Source organism: Scomber scombrus, chromosome 17, assembly GCF_963691925.1.
Source record: "Scomber scombrus chromosome 17, fScoSco1.1, whole genome shotgun sequence".
NCBI lineage: Eukaryota > Metazoa > Chordata > Actinopteri > Scombriformes > Scombridae > Scomber > Scomber scombrus.
The window spans coordinates 20046761-20070478 of NC_084986.1; the positions used below are offsets into that span (position 1 = coordinate 20046761).

At 38.5% G+C, this 23718-nt stretch overlaps 3 protein-coding genes across 4 annotated transcripts; all 3 read left to right on the forward strand.

The window, feature by feature from the left end:
• Nucleotides 1–692: 692 nt before the first annotated feature.
• Nucleotides 693–2548, forward strand: cnr1 (cannabinoid receptor 1). Its single transcript, XM_062437447.1, is given in 2 exon segments — nucleotides 693–1999; nucleotides 2001–2548. Coding segments are annotated over 2 exon segments (1401 nt in total). The 3' UTR covers nucleotides 2095–2548.
• A 3455-nt stretch (nucleotides 2549–6003) lies between these two features.
• akirin2 (akirin 2) lies at nucleotides 6004–12020 on the forward strand. Its single transcript, XM_062437464.1, is given in 6 exon segments — nucleotides 6004–6509; nucleotides 7775–7857; nucleotides 7859–7910; nucleotides 9096–9245; nucleotides 9338–9409; nucleotides 11364–12020. Coding segments are annotated over 6 exon segments (540 nt in total). The 5' UTR covers nucleotides 6004–6337; the 3' UTR covers nucleotides 11375–12020.
• An 875-nt stretch (nucleotides 12021–12895) lies between these two features.
• Nucleotides 12896–23677, forward strand: rars2 (arginyl-tRNA synthetase 2, mitochondrial). 2 transcript variants are annotated; one of them, XM_062437179.1, is made up of 20 exons: nucleotides 12896–13034; nucleotides 13191–13267; nucleotides 13376–13478; nucleotides 14923–15006; nucleotides 15090–15190; nucleotides 15271–15326; nucleotides 15405–15488; nucleotides 15594–15670; nucleotides 16638–16796; nucleotides 17868–17974; nucleotides 18197–18292; nucleotides 18564–18624; nucleotides 19505–19581; nucleotides 20507–20631; nucleotides 21207–21274; nucleotides 21416–21525; nucleotides 22368–22463; nucleotides 22619–22693; nucleotides 22826–22889; nucleotides 23473–23677. In XM_062437179.1, the coding sequence occupies exons 1-20, from the start codon at nucleotides 12999–13001 to the stop codon at nucleotides 23557–23559; spliced, it is 1743 nt and encodes a 580-aa protein (XP_062293163.1). In that variant the 5' UTR covers nucleotides 12896–12998; the 3' UTR covers nucleotides 23560–23677. The 2 variants fall into 2 exon arrangements, with proteins under 2 accessions (XP_062293163.1, XP_062293162.1); XM_062437178.1 differs by having other exon boundaries at nucleotides 23187–23631.
• The last annotated feature ends 41 nt before the right edge of the window (nucleotides 23678–23718 follow it).

Below are 23718 nucleotides of genomic sequence, written 5' to 3' on the forward strand. Positions count from 1 at the left end.
CTCCATAGACTTTATAAACTAACTTTCCAAATTGTGCATATAGTTAAATTGTGTAAAAGCAGTTATATTACTGTTAAAAATTACACTACTCATATTAGAACATGCAAGTACAGTTAGTCGTTTTAGAGAGAGGTTAGTAGCTTTATTCCAATAGTCGATGTAGGTGTAGATGAATTGCATTATTTTATCCACTTAACGTTTATTGTGAGGTTCTAAACCTCATTAAATATGCTTGTGTTTCTTGTTTTTATATGTATGTGTCTTACTCGTGAAAAGTATAGCATTCAGTGATAAATAACTGTGAAAAGGACAGGGTACATGATGAAGTATTTATATGGGTATCAGTGCTTAGAGACCAGATGTGCTTTATGCTCAAACCAAGAGCTCTATCAAATGGATTTTTTTTTTTTTAACATCTAAAATTTTACAAAATTGTCAAAGGATTGCACATTTCTAAATACTTGCAAATGAAATAAACCTCACATATGCACGTGAAGGTATTTTACAATAGTGACATTTTCATATCAGTGGTGTAGACTCAAATATTGCAGCTGCAAACATACCAGAAAATATATTCTCATTATATGCATGAGATTCTTCTTTTAAGTTTTTCAAACATGTCTAAAATGTTTGTCATCAATTTGTAGGTTGTCCAGGCGTCTTAAAGTGCAGTATTACCCTCAGACACAGCCATGAAATCTGTGTTGGATGGTGTGGCGGACACCACGTTCCGGACTATTACATCTGGTTTACAGTATCTGGGCTCCAACAACGCCAACTATGATGACCCCATCAATGATGTAGACTTCAAGGGTAGCTTCACCCCACAGAAGCCCTTCTCTGCTTTCCGCAGCAACTCCTTCCCAAACAAAGTACCTGCGGATGAGGAGCTGATCCTTAAAGGCATCCCTTTCTTCCCCACCAATGCCACAGACCTGTTTGGCAACAGGAGCACGTTCAGAGATGAGACAAACAACATACAATGTGGGGAGAACTTTATGGACATGGAATGCTTTATGATCTTGACTCCCAGCCAGCAGCTGGCTGTGGCTGTAATGTCACTGACTCTGGGTACCTTCACGGTGCTGGAGAACCTGGTGGTGCTCTGTGTCATCCTGCAGTCCCGCACCCTCCGCTGCCGGCCGTCCTACCACTTCATTGGCAGTCTGGCTGTGGCTGACCTGCTGGGCAGTGTCATCTTTGTGTACAGCTTTCTGGACTTTCATGTTTTCCACAGGAAGGACAGTCCCAATGTTTTTCTCTTCAAGCTGGGTGGAGTCACAGCATCTTTCACAGCGTCTGTGGGGAGCCTTTTCCTCACTGCTATTGACCGCTACATCTCCATACACCGGCCACTTGCCTACAGACGCATTGTGACACGTACCAAGGCTGTCATTGCCTTTTGTATGATGTGGACCATCTCCATCGTCATTGCAGTGCTACCTCTGCTGGGCTGGAACTGTAAACGTCTCAATTCTGTTTGCTCAGACATATTCCCTCTGATTGATGAGAACTACCTGATGTTCTGGATCGGGGTGACCAGTGTGCTGGTTCTTTTCATTATCTACGCCTACATATATATCCTGTGGAAAGCACACCACCATGCTGTGCGCATGCTGAGCCGCACCTCCCAGAAGAGTCTTGTTGTCTATTCAGCAGATGGGACTAAAGTGCTGACCACACGCCCTGAGCAGACACGCATGGATATCCGTCTGGCCAAGACCTTGGTGCTTATCTTGGTGGTGCTGGTTATATGCTGGGGCCCATTGCTTGCCATCATGGTCTATGACCTCTTCTGGAGGATGGATGATGACATCAAGACAGTGTTTGCATTCTGCAGCATGCTCTGCCTGCTCAACTCCACTGTTAACCCAATCATCTACGCCTTGAGGAGCAAGGATCTGCGGCACGCCTTCCTCAGCTCCTGCCATGCTTGCAGGGGCAGTGCCCAGCAGTTGGACAATAGCCTCGAGTCAGACTGCCAGAACAGAAATGCCAACATACAGGGCTGCAGAGAGCTGCGTGAAGACCACTGTGAAAATAGCCAAAGTAACAATGTCTGTGTCAACTGAAACTTCTGCAGAAGCTGTCTAATTGGCTGTCATTGGGGAAACTGTGTAAATGTCATCCTCCCCAAACAATGCCATTCAACACAATAAAGCAGAACTGAAATAATCCAGTAAAAAAAAAAACCTCTCCTGAAAGTACTGACTTGCATCCTCACATAGACGCTTAGCGGTTGCATCATTTTACGTTACTGTGTGAGCACAAAGTGTGCCAAAGTGCCAAATGGTATTGCAAGGTCATAGAAAGGACTATCAAAGACTATCATAAGTCTGCTGTTTATCATAGACTTCATGATATCCAATTAGTGAAGGCATATTATATTTTTGTACTGTGAATTCAGGTTTTGAAAACAATATATCTTCATTTATGGGATAAGGGGCTACTGACATTTTTAATTAGAGATGTTTTACTGTGTTATTTAGACTTTAACATGTGTCTTGCACCATAAATATAACAAATCCTTGCACCTTGACTTTCTATGGGCTTCATGTACATGTTGCATATAGACATTTCTATAAGCAAAGGATTTGAAAAAAAAGATTTGTTTCCAAAATTGCCATTAAACATGTCACTTTTGTACGTCTTCTGACAACACTCAACGAGTGGCAAATGTGTGAAGAGATTTAGAGAAATGAGAGGTGAGTCATGCTCAAGAAAAAATAAATATATATATAAATATCAACATCAAAAATAAACAATACACTTTCATCTCTGCCTAAATGGAGTCAAACACATATACAGCTTTTGAGTGTGTGTAAAATCCAACTGAAACCTGAAATGGTATTTTCTGTGGCAGAGTGATGATTGTCCCTGTTGTCCATTTCTTTACTCGCTAGCTGTTAGACCTTTAGAGTAACGTGTCTTTGTTCAAATGTATACCTAACAACTGTACAGTGTTTTCTTGCAAGATAAGGTGTTTAACTCGACTAGTTCAGCTATACAGCCAACAAGACAACAACAAGAAGCTTTTGGCCAAAGCTTGAACACATTCATCAAAACTGAACATGGATGCAGTGTGCTGGTCACTACTGTAAAAAAACAACAACAAAAAAACTGAAGTGGTTTCTGACTATAGCTGCTCTCATCAAATGTATGATTTTATCAGATTCAGACTTGTATGTATGTGATACCTTGTGACTTGGTGATATATTTACAACCCCAAGCCTTTGATGATTGCAGTGAGTTGTTTTAGTGCTACTGTTGCAGCGGGGAATCATTTCGGAAAATAAAAAGCAACCCATGCACAGGCCTTAGTGAAGTACTTTTGGCGTAACTCTAAATGAAAAAATATGTCTGCTGTTAATTTTACTTGACAAAGAAACAAAGGTTTTCGTTAGATGGTAACTTGAATGGGAGTTTGTGTGTATGCATTGTGTGGAGAATTGAGAACTGGCCTTACAAAAGAATCTGGGAAGATGTGATTTTCTCATAGGTGATGTAGTACATTTTAATCTAAAAATCTCACAGCACAATTGTTATGTAGACATCTATCTTGGTGTAAAGTTATCCAGACAGCTGTTTATCAGTATGCTTTGCTGCCTCTTGTATTATTGAGTATTGAAGATCAAAATGTCAACTGTCAAGTGGCTTCTGTACGGTGGTGGCATATTGAGGAATCGATGACTTAAAAATCACAATTAGTCAAGTGTTTTTAGTATTGCTGTTTTCAAACTTTTGAAATAAAGTCACAGCTGGTTGTCATTTCGCCTGCAGTTATTTGATTGATTACTTGATGATGAGAAACAGTAGCTCACAGCACATATTTTTGCTTAATTTATCCAACAATCACTGCTTAAGAGTGATACGATGAATCCAAGCCTTGAGCAATTGGTACCCTGAAGGCCATTGGTGATGTTTTAGTGCCCCCTAGTGGAAAATGTGTTAAACAATTTCAATGTGCAGCCTTTTTGAGGAAATAATCCATCTCTACACGATATTTAAGTTTTGTTAGTAATAACATGGTTACTTCTTTTAACCCCCATAAAGTGACTAATTGCAAAGAATCGGGTGGCACAGCAACATATGAAAGCAGCATATGCTCTGTTCTTTTCATCTCTTGGCATAGAGGGAGAGGAAAATTGCAACATCTTTTGATGCAGATGTTGTTCATTTATCTAACAAATACTTCAATCCACGAATAGCCAAGAGGAGGGTTTACTCTACCATGTGTGAAGGCTGAAGTGAGGGTTGAAAACAACAACAACAAAAACCCCTTAAAGGATATGTTCACACTTACTCAAGTCTGTTTTAAAACAAAAATCAGGTGCCCATATCAACAGTGAAAGAGGTTGTCCTTACTGTAATCATTCCTCCTGTTCATACTGTCTATTAAAAATGTGCTTTCAATGTAAGTGTTGGAGGCCAAAATCCATAATGTGTCCACACATCTGAAGGTCATATAGGCTTCAGCAGTCTGAGTTAGTCATATCATGTGGATATCTGCCAGATTTACAGTCTTTTTAGCATCAAATTCCCTCTTTGTGTTTCCCTGTTGAGCCAAGGTGGGTTTTGTAACAAAAAGAGGAATTTTTGGGGGGGATGGCTAAAGCTACATATTAACTTCAGATAAACTTTTATATACATTTTTGCATAGGAGGACTGTGGATTTTGTCCTCCATAACTTACATTGTAAGTGCATTATGAAGGGATTTTCTAATGGTCAGTATGAACAGGAGGAATGATTACAGCAAGGAAAATCTGTTTCAATGCTCATTTGGGCAGTTGACTGTGGTTTTAAGACAGACCTGTAACATTGTGAGCTTGTCCTTTAAATAACACACAGGTTGGCAACAACAATGCAGGATTTTTCTCTGGCCTTGTCTTGCAAGTGTGACACCATTGAACTTAACAATTCACATTGATTTTATTTACTAAAACATTAAGACAGTTTTCAGCACGACACTGGAGGATTATGACACAAAAAGTACAGCTCTATAATATAATGAATATAAATAATATTTGGTTTATTTGGCTTCAAACGCAAATGTTGCAATACCGGAGACTCGCACAGGCTCTTTCATTTCTATACAGTTCAAAATATGTGTGAGTGTTTGTACAGGTTGTTAAGGAAGTGGTGGCAATAGAAGGGAAATGTCTCAAACATTTGGGTGTGTGTGTGTGTGTGTGTGCAGGGAGTGAGACGGCTCTTGGGGAGTTTTCCAAGTAATGAGTAAGCTTTGTATTATCTTGTCTGAATGAGAAAATTCTCTTAATTCACCACTTGATACTGTAGGGCCTACTCACAAATAACATAGCTGCAGAGAAATCACATTGGATTCATACTCCTCCATGGTTACCTTTCAGATGAACTGGCTTCATTCTCCTATTGATTTTAAGGAATGTTGTGACAAAATAAAGTTAAAATGGCTCTTGGAGCTAGCAAATATAAAACTGACTCTCCTGTAACTCAGACTTTAGACAACGCTGACTACTCTCAAATCCAACTAATTACAGACCACCTCACACTTCCCAATACTAAAAAATACCATTGCCATTATGATTCAGCCTGCTCCTACAAATTTACCTTTATTGTCAATTTGATTTGCTTGTTTGCTTTAATTGCTTTCTATTTTTATTCTGTGTGCTTCTGCTTGTTTGCGTTTATTGTTAATTTTATCGTTTGTGTCTTGTGCTTTTGTCTGTACGTTTGCTCTGTAAAACACGTTGGGTAGTCTATAGGTATGAAATGTGCCGTAGAAATAAATTTGCCTTGCTTTTTATAAATACGTAAAAAGTTTCAAGCGAAACGGAAACTTCTCAGTGTCTTAGGGGGTTTAAACAAACAAAACAATTTGAAAAACGCACAGTTTGTGTATTTTGGGAAATGTAGTACTCAAGCTAATAGTGTAATGAGCGTGATGGGGAATAAAAAACTACAAGTTCCAGCTGGGCAACGGTTTCATGCGCATGCCCAGTAGCAACCAAATAGAACAGAATAGAAGGTGAGCTACTGAGCCGTTAAAGGTACTCAGATCAAGTTCGGGGAAATCTTTAATCATCTGACTTTACGCCACATTTAACCTACATTATTTGATCAAGTTTATTCCAACATCTACTTGGTCACTTCAGCTTTCTGCGATTTACTAGCAGGACGTAACGAGAGACGAAAAAAGTGCGTATTTGTGTTCAGCCCGGAGTCGCTACTGCCGACCCAACCTAGGTAACGTTAGCTAGCAGTAGCAGCGCAGACCGGGGCCCAGGCCGGCGACTTCAACAGATAACACGGACTTTTAGGTTTTCTAGTTTAGATTTATAAACACGTTTCAGCGCGATGGCTTGTGGAGCTACTTTGAAAAGGACTCTGGATTTTGACCCGTTAATGAGCTCGGCTTCCCCGAAAAGGAGGAGGTGCGCCCCGGTCATGTCTCCGGTCTCCTCACCGCAGAAATATCTGCGTATGGAGCCCTCACCTTTCGGAGAGGTGTCCTCCAGGCTCACCACAGGTAAGCATTTAATGTCACATGTTAGGTCTATACATAAATCTATATCTTTAATCTCTAATTGTAGTTGAATGTGTTGGCTACGTGTCGTAGTAGGGTATTGCTGGTGTTAGTAGTTCTATTCAGAGGTGGAGGAAGTACTTAGAGACTTTACTTAAGTTAAAGTGACAACACAGCAATGTCAAAATACTCCAGTACAAGTAAACATCCTGCATGAGAAATGCTACTTAAGTGTAAGTACATAAATATTAGTAGCAATATTGTTTTGTCCCTCTGACTGATATATTATTATATATGACATCATTATATTATTAATACTGAAGCATCAGTGTTAGAGCAGCATGTTACTGTTGTAGCTGTTGGAGGTGGAGCTAATGTCTACTTTATATACAGAGCTAGTTTAGTCCAGTGGTTCCCAACCTAAAGGGCAGGGCCCCCCCAAAAGGTCACCAGATAAATGTGAGGGGTCATGATTAATGGGAGAGGGGAAAAGAAAAAACAAAGATTATAAAATAAAGAAATCTGTTTTCAGGTTTTGACCCTTTTCTCTAATGTTTGGTGATCAGAAGTTTAGAGGGGGGGGGGTGGGGGGGGGGAAATCACTATTTAGAGCTGTTAAGAACTCAGACATCTGAAATGTGACCCTGATTACATACTGCTTGACATCAAAAAGCTATAAAGGTTGGAAATCACTTTCTGTCAAATGAATGTAAGGGGAGTGGAAGTATAGAGTAGCATCACATAGGAAAAACTTTAAATGAACTACAAGTTTCTCAAAATTGTGCTCAAGTAGAATACCTGAGTAAATGTACTCATATATGTTGTTACTACCTTTTCACCACTTGTCATACAGATAAAACAAAACTCCAATAGAATATCTGTACTGATAAATTAATGTTAATCCTTTCTGACAGAAAACACAAAGGAACAAAAGTAACTCATTGTCCATTTGTAAATTCATTTAATGCCTATCATTTTTTCTAAGTGAAACTTTGTTTACATGAATTAGTTCACTCTATACTTGGGAAGTACTGCACATTGCTATGATGACAGGAAACATTTGTTTGAAGTTTGTGTTGCTGTTAATAAAACAATGGTTGTGTTGTTGGTATATTGGATGTTCACTGAGTTGGAAAATGATTTATAGTCTCATTCTCATCTAAAGTCATCAGAAAGGCCACATGAAATCATCTAATCTCAATGACGCAGCTTTGTCTCCATACAGCTGAAATATGACTGAAGATGTGAAATGTTTTTCTTTGTTTCAGAGCAAATTCTCCACAACATCAAACAGGAGTACAAGCGGCTGCAGAAACGACGACACCTGGACAGCGCTTTCCAGCAGGCCGACGGGCTGCTGTCCTCTCGACCTGCCAAACGTACACAATGGATCCGCTCTGCCAGGTACAGACAAGCGCCACGTCTTAATGAGGATATCAATATTAATATATCAATCTTCCCTTTGAGCTCAGATGGTGAAAGGGTAAACATTGTCTACTATTATTTAGAATAAAAAGTGTCCGACCATGAGCCACAAGAATGTAGTTAATATAACATTACTTCACAGACCAGTCCACCAAACCTCTACTTTATAGTGAAACACTCGATGTAGGTTTCATGAGAGAGAGAGAGAGAGGAGAGAGAGAGAGAGAGAGAGAGAGAGAGAGAGAGAGAGAGAGAGAGAGAGAGAGAGAGAGAGAGAGAGAGAGAGAGAGAGAGAGAGAGAGAGAGAGGAGAGAGAGAGAGAGAGAGAGAGAGAGAGAGAGAGGAGAGAGAGAGAGAGAGAGAGAGAGGAGATTTATGAATCCCAAAGGGAAATAAAGTGTTACAGCAGCCACAAAAAATGTAGTGTATGAAAGAAACAAATGCAATTTAAGGTTGAATTATACACAATAACTAAATAGACTCATTTAAAAATAAATAGAATAGACATGCTTTTTACCTCCCACAGCACATGGTTACTGGCCTGGTATTTATACTTTTTATTCAGTCTGTCTTCACAGTTTTATTTAGCCCTAACTAGACACTACAGACTGATGAATCAGTCTGCTCTGACATATTTCTGTCACATTAATGCTACATTAAACAGCATACACTTAACAATTTGCTGATTTAAATAGGTATCAAAACATAAGCGTTAATGTATTTCAGTTTAAGGAAAATGTGTTTTGAAAAGGAGGGAGATATCTATTTATATAAATGTTTAACAAGTCAAGAATGTTTGGGAAATCCCAGAGCTGCAGCCAGCTCCGTGAGCTGAAGGAAGTTATTCCTCTCTGAGTGACAGTCTGACAGGGAGTGTTAACACATGGGAGTTTCCTGTGTGAAATGAAGAGCTCGGGGTTCAAGTTGAGCAGAGTCTGTTTTTTTCGATATTTATCTGTAATGTGATCTTTGCTTTCACACTAAAATTCCTCAGACGAGGATAAGCTGTGGCCAAACACATGATACACGTGTGCTGCCTGTATATACCTGACTGGCTTTAAAGTAGGAAGATATCAATGTGAAGGTTTCTGTGATATGAAACTGCTGCTCCAGTATTCCAAGTCATTTCTCTTTATGTATTTATCTTTTCTGTATTCATGACAGGTACGTCCTCGGGTGCATCGTCTCCCACCAGGAAAGAGCAGCCGTTGTTTTCCCTCAGACAGGTCGGGATGATCTGTGAAAGACTACTGAAAGAGCGAGAGGACAAAATCCGCGAGGAGTACGATGAGATACTGACAACAAAGCTTGCAGGTATGACTTTATTTTTCAATCCATAAAAAAAACACTCTCCCACGTCGTGAGTAATCCACACCAAAGTTGATAAATGTGTTTTCATCCAACAGAGCAGTACGACGCGTTTGTCAAGTTCACACACGATCAGCTGATGCGACGGTTCGGAGAGCAGCCTGCAAGCTGTGAGTATATTTGTTATTGTCAAGCGTGTGTGGGCCACAGGTGGTCTCCACAAAACTTCACTTTTTATTGATCAACAGCCAACGTTAACTTTCACAACTCACAACAAACTTGTACATTGGTTGGGCAATGTATCAACATTATATCGATATTGTAATATGAGACTAGATATTGTCTACATTTAGGATATCATAATATGGCACAAGTGTCATTTCCTGGTTTTAAAGGCTGCATTACGGTGAAGTCATGTAATTTTCTGAAATATTTGCCTTGACCCGCTGAGTCATTATAACCATATTACTGATGAGTATTATAGTAGTAATAGTACAGTAGTATACAAAAATCATGTTGTGTAAATATTTAGCGAAAGCACCAATCATCCTTAAAACAGTGCTGAAATATGGATAAGGAGGTGTTTGATCAAAAACATGGTGACATTTGACTTCATACTGCTCAGCTCTAGTCCACGTGACCATACATATACACATTCATCGTGTATATTTCACACATTTGAAGATGTGACTGGTGCGAAAAGACAGTGGTTGTAAAGTGAAATGTAATCATGCAGGGAGGAGACTTAACTGTTGTGACAGTCTTTGCTGCAGCGTGCTGTAAGCGTTTTCAGGGTCACCAGTCTTTGTCTTAATGCCCCACAATCAGCTTATGCTGCCTAACTCGAGTAAAGCTGCTAAGTCACGTCAGTGTTAATGAAAGGTTTATTCTGGTTTTAGCGTTTCACTCACTTGTATAGCCAGTATTTTCCCTCTCTGCTGTGGTGAATCCAAGTGGTCCGGTTTTTACTTCAGTCTGTGAAGATTGAGATGCACAAAGTGTCATTTTGTTAACCATAGTATAAAAACAAATGTACAACATGGTGATAGTAAAAAAATATTCTGCCAGTCTGAAAAAAACCAATATCCACTATATTGTTTTTTTTAAGGCAAGTTTGGAAACTTGCACAAAATCTTCTAGTCAATTAATCGATTAGCTGCCAACTACTTAATTAATCGCCAACTATACTAATAATCACTTAATCGTTTGCAGTCATTCTGTAAGTAAAACATCTCCAAAATCTCTGGTACCAGCTTCTTAAATGTGAATATTTTCTGCTTTATTTCATCCTCTCTGACAGTAAGCTGAGTATCTTTGATTTGTGGACTGTTTGTTGGGACAAAACAAGACATTTGAGGACGTCATCTTGGGCTGTGGGAAACTGTCGTTTTATAGACCAAACAACTAATCAATAAATTGAGAAATAATGGCCAGATTAATCGATAATGAACATAATGGTTAGTTGAAGCTCTACATTTAACTCAATGTTTATGGTCAGTGATGAAATGAGCATTATTCTCTCACCGCTGTGGGGAATTCAGCTTTCACCTTTATTTCTATAAATAAGAGATAATAAAAGAAGTCAGATTTTCATTTTGCGTTGTATTTGCAAAAAATATATGGACAAACAAACAATGTGTTGGTATCCACAATATTCTACCAGTTTGAATAGTGTGTTTTGTTTCAGGTAAATATCAATGTGGACACTTCCTGAAAATGTTGCTTTAATCATTCAATCAATTTTGACGTTCCCATTATTGTAGTTACAAACATTACGGTAAACAGTATCATCATGATAATCCCGTTTCCTGAAATACTTCTGTTAGAGCTGAAATAAAGTTAAATTACTCCACATGATCGCCTTGGGTTTTATCCTCTGAACAGAGATCTGGACAGTATATTGCAGTTTTAATAAATTAAGAAAGAAATAACATCAAAAACAGTGAAGTACCGTTCAAAATGTAAGACATGAAAGCAGTAGAGACATTTCTAAATGCTCACAGAGAATCAAAAAGTTAGGCTGGGCTCGAAAACGACGATAATCCTGAAACCTGCACATGCCTTAATGCTCCGCATCTAAAATGTGTTCTCATGCTCCTTCTGTGTCCTCTTTTCCCTCCTCAGATGTTTCATGAGTGTCTGCGTTTGATCCGGGGGGAAAAACCATTTGCTGCAAGCTACTCCAGGGACTCAGTGGGTCTAGTGGGACTTTCTCCTAGCTGTGCCATATCGCCTCTATGTGGACTCACTGCCTCAAGGCTTCAGTCAGTGGCATCCACGTCTGCTGTCGCTACCAGAGTTAGGAGGGCTTCCTGCTGCCAACATGTTCGAGGACTCTCTGTGACTCACCCAGTGGCCTCTTTACTGCCGTGTTGATATTTATTTGGTTTTGTTCCGACGCCTTCGTAAAAGGCCGACTGCCACCATATTCTTGGCTTTTTTGATTTTGATTTTATCTTTGTCATATTTAGTTATTTCACAGAGAAGATGTTAGTTGTGCAGCTCCTCCTATATGTACATTTTTTAAAAAGAAAAAGAAAAAAAGGGATCGAACGCTGACAAGTGGACAAACTAAGGAGCCTTCAGACTGGAGTCCAGAAACGGACCTCTTGGCTTTTTTTTCAGCAATGTTTTAAACTGTAATGGCAATTACTGCTATTACATTTGTATACACTGTATTTTTTATTTTTTTGCGTTCATTGTACCAAAACTTCATAATTTTATTTGCTGTAGGTATAAAGGGGCTTTTGAGGAAAAAAAGCTGATGAATAAAGGTGTTTACACAAAATGTATTGGCTCATTTTTCTCTTTTTTCAGTTTGTGATGACTCAGATGACAGAAAGTTTCACTTCATTTGTGGTGTTTTATGATGGATCACCACGGAGATTTGGGATGCCACCACAATGTAATGGGAGTGACTGGGATTTATGTAGTTTGTGGTGTTCACAACAAGAAAAAGATTGTCTGAGAAACCCAGAAACAGTCACCTTTAAAAAACAAAAACAAAAAAAACCTTACTGTCAACAGTAATAATTTTGATTGTTTCCTGAAGAAAATTGTTCAAATGAAAATTACCTTTTTAATTACTTTGAGGCTGCTATTTTATACATATACGGTTTTCTGACTCCAGTGTGGGGCAAGTAGTTGAAAATAAGCTGCACAAAGTATTTCATTTATTAAAAGGAACAATTGCCATAATAAACACAAAGTGTCAGCTTATATCTTAAAATACAGGCTGTGAAGCTTATGAGGCTTCAGCAATCTGAGTTAGTCATATCAAGTGGATATCTGCCACATTTATAGTCTTTTTAGCATCAAATTTCCTTTATGATTTTCCCTGTTGAAGCTTCATATTAACTTCACATAAACTGTTCACATCTTTGCACAGAAGGAGGACTGTGGATTTTGTCTTCTATCACTTTCATTGTGTATTATGAAGGGCTCTTCTAATGGTCATGAACAGCAGGAATGATTACAGCAAGAAAAAACCTGTTTCAATGTTCATTTGGCCCCAGGACTTGTTTTAAGACAGACTTGAGAAAAGGAACTGGCTGTCGGGAGCAGCGGAGAATGGAATCAAACACACCTTTTTATTTTGTGACGTCGTTGGAAAGCGAAGCCTGTGATTGGTCGAGCTGAGAGGAAGCGGTGGAAATCCAGCTAGCTAACATGTCAATGTGAATGTGAACACATCGTGTGCAGAATGACCTCATTTAATAGAAATATTATCATTAAATAGTGCTCGCACGTCCAAGAAACATGGCTTGTTTCTTTAGACGAAGAATAGCAGAGAAGGTAATGAAGCTAGAAGGCTTAGAAACGGCTGCTAATGCTAAACTTTGAGGCATGCTTTGACCCTGGAGAAGTCAAAATAAGAGGCAGGACACTAGCTGTATTCAGACTTACTGTTACTTCATATAAATGTGTATTGAAGTGTGTTTTGTTGTGCAGCTGGGCAGGACGCTGCAGCAGTCTGAGGACGCCTTCATACCAGCTCTGTCAGCAGTGCCTGTCTTTAAGAAACAACAGTTGAGTGTGTTTGTGTTGCTCACATGAATCCAGTCAGTGTTGTGTTTGAGTGAGATGCTCCACCTGTGCCTTCCCATTCAGCACTTTTCTCAACTTGTGCTCCTCAGGCAGACTGCTGACTTCAAACTGTCTCTCAACACGTTACGAGTCAGTGGCATCTTACCATCCAGTGGAGACATCCAGCTGCAAACAGAAGATTTGGCTTCTCGGGTATGATTTAAAGACTATTAGACATCTAATATGCACGGTTTATCCTGTGATCAAATAGAAGCAAAATCACAGAAAAGATACAGTAATCCAATAGTACTTTTGGGCTTTTTTTTTTTTCAACATAATACTACTCTTTAAAGGTACAAAATACAGTCAGAAAGTACATTTGAAATTAATTTGAAATATGACAGAGGCATGCCAGAATAATAGTAATGAATATCACTGGTGTACTTCAGTACACCAGTGATATTTGTCAAAAGTTGTGCCTATTTACACTTCCCTGTTCTCTCTGATAAAGCCCTCTTCCCCCCCAGAACACTTTGTGGCAAAACTGAAGATATATACACCTAATGCATGAATCCCCATCCTGATCTTAACATCAAGATCCCACATATGAATACACAGAACATGAAAAGGAACTTTAGGCATCAGAAACTTAGTGTAGTACAATTCACCCGTGACCTGAGATCATCCACAGAAAGACCAAGACTTACAGCCAGTACTGAAACAATGAATTAATTAACCGTTCAATAGAAAATAAATATGATATGAACTTCCTGTTACTTCCCAATATTTACCCATCTGTATTAGAGCAAACTAGAGCTTCAACTAACAATTATTTCCATTAACCTTGTGATTATTTTCTCAATAAATGATTTGGCTGATTTGATCAAATGTCAGAAAATTGTAAGAGATGCCTGCACAGTTGATAAACCTGAACTTTATACCTTCAAATGCTTGTTTTGTCTGACTGGCAGTCATTATAATAGTAAAATAATCAGATTAACTAAGACAAACAAAAGAAAAGCTGCATATTGTCACATTTGAGAGGTTAAAACAAGGGAACATTTTATACTTTGGCTTAAAAATGCAATTAATGGGTTAATAGAATAGCTTAACTGACAAATTTGTTGAGAGCAAACAATAATTTATCAATCAGGATCACTGAAAATGAATATATGGTGATGCCTCAAGACATGTTTTTCTGAGTTTGATGTGGGTGATCTCAACCCCATCAAACACCTTCAGGATCAACTGAAATGCTGTTGTATCAGCCAGCATCAGCGTTTCCTAATAATGAGCAAATCTCTGGAGCCAGGTTTCAAAATCTTGAGGAAAGGAAAGGGTGGAGAAACGGGTGGAGGCTCTTACAGCAGTTTATTAATGTTTTTTAGAGATTAGATGGGCAGCAGTCACATGTTGGTGTAAAGCCTCCATTAATTGTATTTTTCAGCTCAGTTCAGAATATATTGTTTGCCCTTCAAGGGGCAATTTGAAGCAAGCATGTTTGCAAATTTACAAAAAAACTGACAAACATAATTCTATAGATGCACTCAAAAGTGTTCACATTATTTTTAGTATTATCCTGAATTTATACACACACGGGGCTCGTATAATTTGACCCATAACATGAAGCTTTGTTTTCATTCATTATGTTTTCCAGTTGAAGCAGGACAGTGTGGTGGAGGATGTATCAGCTGGGAGTGGAGTCATCAACTTCAGAGTTAATCGCAAACTTCTCGTCCAGGTTTGTTTTTTCTTCCACAGCAATGGAAAACAGTTTTGACTGCTTCTGCTGTTGTAATAATCTGTTTTCTACGTCTGCTCCAGAAAATATTGGAGCCATTTGGAAAGGAGGAGGATGATAAATTTGGGCTAAACAGTGAACTTTTTAATACCCTGAAGAGAGGAACAACATTAGTGGAGTACAGGTATGTTTGACAAGTGTTTATATAGATTCTTTAACACCTATGAGGGATTTCATTCTTACAAACTGTTATTAATGTTGCAGCTCTCCAAATATTGCAAAAAAATTCCATGCTGGACATTTGCGATCTACGATTATTGGTGAGTTTTTGGTATTCATTTTGAATTGATGATGAATTCATTCATCATCAGGACTAAAATTATTAACTCTAACTCCAGGTAACTTCATTGCTAACCTCAAGCAGTCCCTGGGAAATAATGTCATTCGTATGAACTACCTCGGTGACTGGGGTATGCAGTTTGGTGAGTAAATAATGGAGACATGTTTATGTGTAAAATATTCACATTTGATTGCATAACATTTAGGAAATTCTCTTTTCTTTTTATTTCCTTTTTGGGGGGTTTCAGGTTTGCTGGGAGCTGGATTCGGCCAGTTTGGATGTCAGGAGAAGTTGAAACAGAATCCCTTACAGCATTTGTTTGAGGTGAGTTTGCCTGTTTGAAGAAAGAAAGATAGATGACCACCAGCTCCAACCTCAGAGAGCAGTGATGCCTGTCGAAGCAATGTTTTATAACTGAAAAAAATTGAATATTTTGCTCAGAAATGTGGCCATCATGCCAGGTGAACCTCCATCTCAACCATCAAGACTGTCATTTATTGAGTTAAGAGTTTTGGTGGTTTAAAGTCTAAATGCTGTAACATGTATTAACCAGTTTGAAGTGTGTTTACTCCCCAAACCATCATACCAAAAGTGCCATAAATGCTTTAGACAATAACATAAACAGCTTTTCTGCAATTCTGGCTGTTAACCTGCCTTCAAAAATGTATGTTGATCAAACAAATGACCAGATTACAAAGCTGCAAATAGAGCCAAAAACACAGAGGTATGCTGACTGAACACCATATGGACGCGAACGATGATCGATCTCCCACTTTATGATTTGTTTTCCTTGAACAGATGTCAGTGATTTGTGGCGGAGACCTCCCAAAGCTCCTGTCTCAAAGAGAAATGTTGTGGATTGGCAATGGTCCCACAGGGTTTAAATCACTCCTTTTTAATGTTTTTTTTGCAACATTATTGCCTTTTCTGGGACTTCTGGGTATTGCCTTATTGGAGTATTCTATGGAATTATCAGTGTGGACTTGTGTTTTTGTGTGTGTGTGTTTTTAATTCATTTACATTTTTTAATTGAAATTGTTTTGTGGCGATTGTTGATCCCATAAAAACAGAGCTTACTGCTTTTAAACATCCCCTGACAAAAGCTTCATGCTGCAACGGCGTCAGTAGATTTGTCAGATTAAATTTCCCCAAAGACCAACACACGAGGAGACACTTTAACTATTCCCCCCCCCGTACTGACACTTTTTTTCTGACTTTGTTTTAGGAATATACAAACATTACCATGGCAGTATTTGATGTACGGTACACTTCATATGTTTCTGTCCTGCAGGTTTATGTTCAAGTGAACAAGGAGGCAGAGCACAATGAGGATATGAGGCTGGCTGCCAGAGACTTCTTTAGACAGCTGGAGCAACATGAGAGCCAGGCTGTGTCGTTATGGCAACAGTTCAGAGAGATCACTGTGGAAGAGTATCAACACGTTTACAAGGTACAACCAGCAGGGCTGAGCAGCATAAACCTAACTTAACTTATAACTTAAATTTACCATGGTAACTGACTCTGTGATGATAACCTGCTCGCTGGCAGGTTTCTCTTGTGTCTCGTCCCTCCTGCAGAGCCAGACATGAAGCACATTCATTAGCAGAGTTTTACTGTATGTCAGAATCTAAATCCAGGCTGTTACATAAGGACTATTTAAATTTACCACTTTAATGCACTGTCATTTCTTTCCCCTCGCATTCAAATATTACACCGTATGATTCAGCCTCAGCTCAGAATCAAACCTCTGCATGCCCTTCTGTTATAACACTGTGACTATGCACACAGGACAGCTGTTAATAAAAAAAAGTTGGTGTGAAGCTTTAGAGACATAACTTCTACGATATTGGAGATCATATGTTAATATTAATGAGTGAGCAGGTTTGTGGTGCAGCTGCAGAATGTAGTTTGTACTCTGGACATATTTTACCAACATGTCAGTGACAAAGGTTAATTTTAGTACAGTACAGTACTCATTTTCAAGTGCAAATCACCAAACACATCAGATCAGATTGTGAGCTTACGTCTTACTGTATCTGTTTGATTTTATGTATATTTTTAATCTTCACTTACTGTGTTTTGTCTCCATTAAAATTAATCTGATTATCGGCTTTAATGTAGCTACAGCTTGATGTACAGGCAGATTCCGCTTTATCATCCATTAAGAAAACCTAAGTCTGATCAATGATGATTCAATGGACAACACCAAATGAATAAAACTTCATTGTGTTAACTTGATGACACTTTTCCGCTCTGACTCAGGCTCTTTTTTTGGGGTTTTAAAGATAAATGTGCATAAAAGTGGAACCAAAAACTCAGTTTTCCATCTCAACTTCATCAGCGTTCATAATTCAGAGTAAAACTCAGAGTTAGTTACACCTGCTTTCTGGAGTAGACCTTCACTCTGAAATATACACCTATCATAGGAGAAAAGACAATATCAGTAAAGGTTGATTCAGCCAGTACAAAGAATGATTTAAAACTCCCTGACTCCATTCAATTTCGTATCTCTCATTGTCAGCGGTTGGGGGTCCACTTTGATATTTACTCCGGGGAGTCCTTTCACCAACATCAAGCCCAGGAAGTGGTGCAGCAGCTGCGGAGCCAAGGTCTGCTGAAAACCACTGAGTATGTGACAGTATTCTTCAGGAAATAGTTTGTCTAATTTTAAACTTCTGCTTAAAGTGTCTCACTCAGTATGCATGTTGGTCACAGTTATCTATCTTAATGTAGGTGACAGATTTAGTAGATGCTCTTTTATTGCAGTTGACGTTGATGTGTGATTACATTAATGACAGCTGACCTCAACCCTGCATGGACTAGATTTTATAGAAGTTATTATGTTTACAGGAAGGGAACCGGTGTGGTGGATGTCTCTCCTGCTGGGGACATGAGCAACATCTGCACAGTGCTGCGCAGTGACAGCACAACTCTCTACATCACCAGGTAAATATGGTCACATGTATGCTCATTTAAAATCAGCACCAATGTAGAATTTTGCGTGCGGGTTTAATTGTGCAGACTTGGACGAAAGGTATTGACACAGTCTCCTGGTTCAGAGTTTATGTAACATGGCTAAAATCTTAAAAAGGTCATTCTGATAGAAAAAAAATGAAGCAAACACACTGAAAATATTGAATTATCAAATGAATAATGCATAAGACTTTTGGAAATGGATTTGGCAGGGAAAGCTTATTTTGCATTTTCTTTATTTCAGAGATATCGCTGCAGCCATCGACCGGAGAGAAAAGTTCAATTTTGATGAGATGATTTATGTGGTAAGAACAGTGGTGCACTCAAGCTCAACACATTTACCTTTTAACTCATTCACTGCTGACCTTTTAAAGACTTGAAGGAACATTTTGTGCGAGTCAACACAGAGGACAAAACACATTCATCCACAATTAAAACTACAAATTGTAAAGTTTTGGCAATCAATAGATCATCAGTTATCTTCAATATTACAGGTTTCTTCACTCATTTATTCAAATTATGTTTTTATTACCCATTAGCCATCAATTATGCTTTGATAAAGGCCTTGTGTCAGCAGATTTTTAGCTCTAAATATTCAACAAAATGATCAACATATGAGATGACTTCTTCAATGTGCCACCTTTTGTCCTGAGTCAGTTTTAAGGAAAGCAAACACAAATACAACTGTATCCTCTCAATTCAATGTCTTTTAAATGCATGCTGACTCAGCAGCAATGTATTCCCTTTGCCTTACTCATTTACTGTTACAAAAGGTGATTTCCATTTTTATCCACTTTGTTGACAGCATAAACAAATCTAGTACCAGTCAAAAGTTTGGACACAAGTGAAAGAGCGTGTATGCAAAATGTTGAAAATGGATGAGTGGATATTTGTATACTCACTTTTTGAAAATAATTTGAATAATTTAAATGAATCTGCGATTTACATGTGAGTTCCACCAGTCTGGTTTCTCTCTTTAGACTCGCTGTTCATGTGCAACAGTAGGACTCAATTATAGAGCACAATGAATCTACTTGTAGTGATCAAATGTTTGTCCCACTGTGCAATGATATGTTCATCCGTTACTATTTACACACACTTTTACACACTATACATGCCTTTTGTTATTGTTTTAAAAAAATATATATTTGCTGAACAGTAACTGAAGGTGTTTTTCTTTTAAAGACAGACAAAAGTCAAGCAAATCACTTCCACCAGTTGTTCCAGATCCTTCTTGCTTTGGGACATACTTGGGCTGACAGGTAGCAGGAAAAATACCTGAACACACACACACACACACACACACACACACACACACACACACACACACACACACACACACACAGATGTTAAAGTTAAACAGGTTAAATGAAAGTAAAATGGTAGCTGTTAGTTTAGTTCAATCAAATGTGTGTGCAGTCCAATCTAACCTTGCTTTCTTATCAGCTGTCTTAATAAGTTTAACCAACTCTTATTTTCAACCAATCTCATGTGCAGTCAAACCAGCAATAGACTGATGTACTTACAAGTGTTTGGTATGTATCCAAAGCTTTATGTATCTTATTCCTCTGTGCTGTAGACCTCTGTTGTTGTCCAAAAACTATTAAAAACACGTCAATTTTATTTTCTTTAAATCCAAAGAGTTTGAGTCCAGTAGTTTGTTTAGAAACGGCTCCGCAGAGTAATAACAGTGAGTATCAGTCTCTGGAGAGTAGTTCCTTGTATGACAGACGCCACTGTGATTGCGGTTCCATTGACAGAGCTTCTTTGGCTCTTTGTGCGGCATAAACACAACCTCTTGACTTTATATTAAAGTTATTTACAATGTAGTACATATCACCCAGTGCAGTGATGTTGTTCCCTGATGTGTTTTTAGTAGTTTTTGGACAATAACACAGATCTACGGTACAGAAGAATAAAATATCAGGCTTTGGATACATACACAATATTTATAAGGAGGATCAATTCAATTCGTTGTTGGTTTGGCTATGCACATGAGATTAGTTGACAATAAATCATTTAAATCCTTTAATAGCAGTGTCAGTTAATTGTCTCATATTTTGCAATGCTGTTCTTGGAGTCAGCGCTCCACCCAGAAACACAAACAGCCGTCTTAATTAGAAACATTCCTCTTCACGCTGCCGTCAAAGTCGCCTCTGCTCTAATGTGAAGTGTTGCTTGTTGCAGATGTCAGCACGTGCCCTTCGGCCTGGTGCAGGGCATGAAGACCAGGATCGGCGAAGTGGTGTTTCTGGAGGACGTGCTGGACGAGGCCCGAGCCAGGATGCTGCACAACATGAACCAGTCAAAAAGTAAAGCCCCCCACACGGGAAGTTAGAAAGTTATTTGTTATCACTTTGTGGGCCATTCAATGCTTCAGTGCTCAAGCAACCGGTATATTCAGTGTAAATATTAAGGGGATGAAATATGCTGAGAAGTATTACTTTAAAGATGCTATATGAAGCATTTTAACATAAATAATTATCATCATAGTAACTTTGGCACAGTAATATAGGAATGACTTTGACATTTTCTAAACTGTAGACAAGTGTCACTCTGCTGCTTTAGAGCATGAAGTGGGATTGTCTGATGGCATCTTACAACAGGAAGATGGCACTGTTCTTCCATTGCTGCATTTCTTACAGGCAAACAAGCAAAATAAATACAGAAGGTTTCTCTGGGGCTGCAACTAATGATTATTTGAATTATTAATCCATCTGTAGATTAACTTCTGGATTAGTTATTTGGTCTATAAAATGTCAGGACATGTTGAAAAATGCAAATGTAAGTCAAGATAATATTTTTTTTTTTATTGTATTCTATGTATGATGGTGCAGAGGAAGGAGTCTGTTTTGGGAGTAATTAATCTGTATGTTGCACTTAACAGCAACAAAGGAGATGGACAACCCTGAGGACACAGCAGAGAAAGTAGGAATCAGTGCACTAATAATTCAGGTGAACACATAACGGTTAAAACTCTACTTTGGTCTCATGTCAATCATTTATCTACCACCTGCTTCATTTCTTGGTTCATCTGCTCAATGCAATGGGATATTTTAATCTCCTTAATCATGTCTTTTATTGACTTTGTTTCAGGACTTCAAAGGTCCCCTGCAGTCAGACTATAAGTTCGACTGGGATCGGATGCTGCAGGCTCAGGGAGACACAGGCGTCTTCCTCCAGTACACGCATGCTCGACTCTGTAGGTCAGTATTCATCAGTCACCAATTGTGGTAAACAGTGGAAAACGTTCAATCCACAACGCTCATTCTCACATCTTAAAATGTATTATTTTGTCTGACCAACACTTCAAACCCCAAAGATGATTAAAAAAAAAAAAAACTGTGAAAATCTGCAAATCCTTAAGCAGGAGAAGCTGGAAACAGTGAGGGTTTGGTGGCTTTACTCCAGATTAATCTTTGTTTAATTAAAAAGTAGCAACACAATGTAAGTAAATGTACACAAGTATTATGACCAAAATCAAGTCTCACAAAAGTAAAAATACTAAACCCCTTTCGGAGTCTTACATTACTATATATACTGGATTTTTACATGTAAACAGGATTTTCATGTTGTAGCTGGTGGGGGTGGAGCTACTTTTAACCCCTTGACTGATTTGATCATGTTTTTACCTGTAAAATCTGAATATTCAAATCAACAAGAAACTACAGCTGTCAGATCAATTTAGTGGAGTAACAAGAAGTTACAAGTGAAATGTGGTGGAGTAGAAGGACAAAGTGGCGTACAGTAGAAATTATCAAATAAAGTACAAGTACCTCAAATTTGTAATACAGCACAGTACTTGGTAACAATCCACTGCTCAGTCCTGTACCACTATGAAGAGTGTGCAGGTTTGTATTTCAAAATTAGCTGATTTTAGGTGGCAGGTTTTAGTGTTATTGGGTTAGTGTTTGTTTGCATTAAAATAAAACAGTCCACTGATTACTTTCAGTCAGTCCTGAAGGGATTTTGTCTGTGTCAAAGATAAAGACGGCGTTAAAGAAAAAGATTATAAAGTTGCTCATTCACATCTTTATTGTTTCTGCAGTTTAGCACGGAGGAATAAGGGCATCGAGGTGGTTGAGTTCAATCCATCACTTCTACTTGAGCAGGCGAGCCTCAGTATTGTGCAGCACCTCCTTCGGTAAGCAAACCGTCTTTTTAAACCCTGTGAATTTCAAGTTTCTCTGCATCCTGTCAAGCCTCAGACGATGAAAGACGTCGCTACACTCTGCTAGTAGTGTATCAATCATGCTCCATTTCTTACAAGAAAACCCACTCTGCTCTGTTTGTTTGTAGCTATGATGAGGTGCTGTACCAGTCGGCCCAGGATCTGCAACCTAAACATCTCGTCAACTTTTTATTGAAGCTGTGGTAAGGAACATGTTTGTTGGGGAGATAATATTTAGCTGCTTCATTATAACCAGTGAAGTTTTAAAAGGTGCTTGTGAATTTGATAAAACTGTGTGTTCAGGGGTGCTCATATTCTTCCTCAATATCTTGCAGCCACCTGGTTGCCTCAGCACACAGGGAGCTGCCAGTAAAAGGAAGTCCTCAGGATGTTGCACAGGTAGGAAAAACATATCAGTATGTTTCTTTTCCTAAAAATGCACAGTGGCAGAATTAGAGGTGATTCATGTAACATTTTACAGTCAGTAAGTCATTACCACACTGAATATATTAGTGTAATTACCAAAAACAGATATAATCATCAGTGTGTAAACACATTTGAGACTTTTGCAGTGACATTTTTGCATTCTTTCCTCTGAAACTTGTACTGAAACTTTTTTGCTCTTTCAAGTCGGATGCAACAAACTCACTAAACTGCCCGAACTTCTTGTTAATTACATGCTTGGGGGAAAAAAAGAATTTCACACCGCGGAGCTTCAAGTGCTGCTTTCAGAAATCAGGAGTCATGTCACCCAGTGCAGCGGTGTGGCTCATTGATGTGTTTTTTTGGAGGTCTACAGCACAGTAATATTACTCTTTGGATACACACAACACTTTGCTTTGGGTCAATCGCCAGCCTAAATTAATTTTTTAACTGTTAACCAGCATGAACACAATTAGTAGATAAAAGTGTGTGAAGCTAATGTGATTGACTGTTAACAAAGGAAAAACGACAAACATGTCAATTTTCTAAATGTCAACAGGCAAGATTACAACTGTTCAACGGCGCCTGCTCAGTCCTGGCCAATGGGATGAGGATCCTCGGCATCACACCGGTTCATAAGATGTGAAAAATATCTGTCTATACTTGTGTAATTTCACTGTTATTGATACCAAACTGCTGCAGATCATTTGTATTGTAAATAAAGAGCCTTACATTTTAAAAGATATAATCATGCACAGAAGCATTGAACTTTCAAGTTTTTGTTCTTTTAGGTTTTGATGTACTA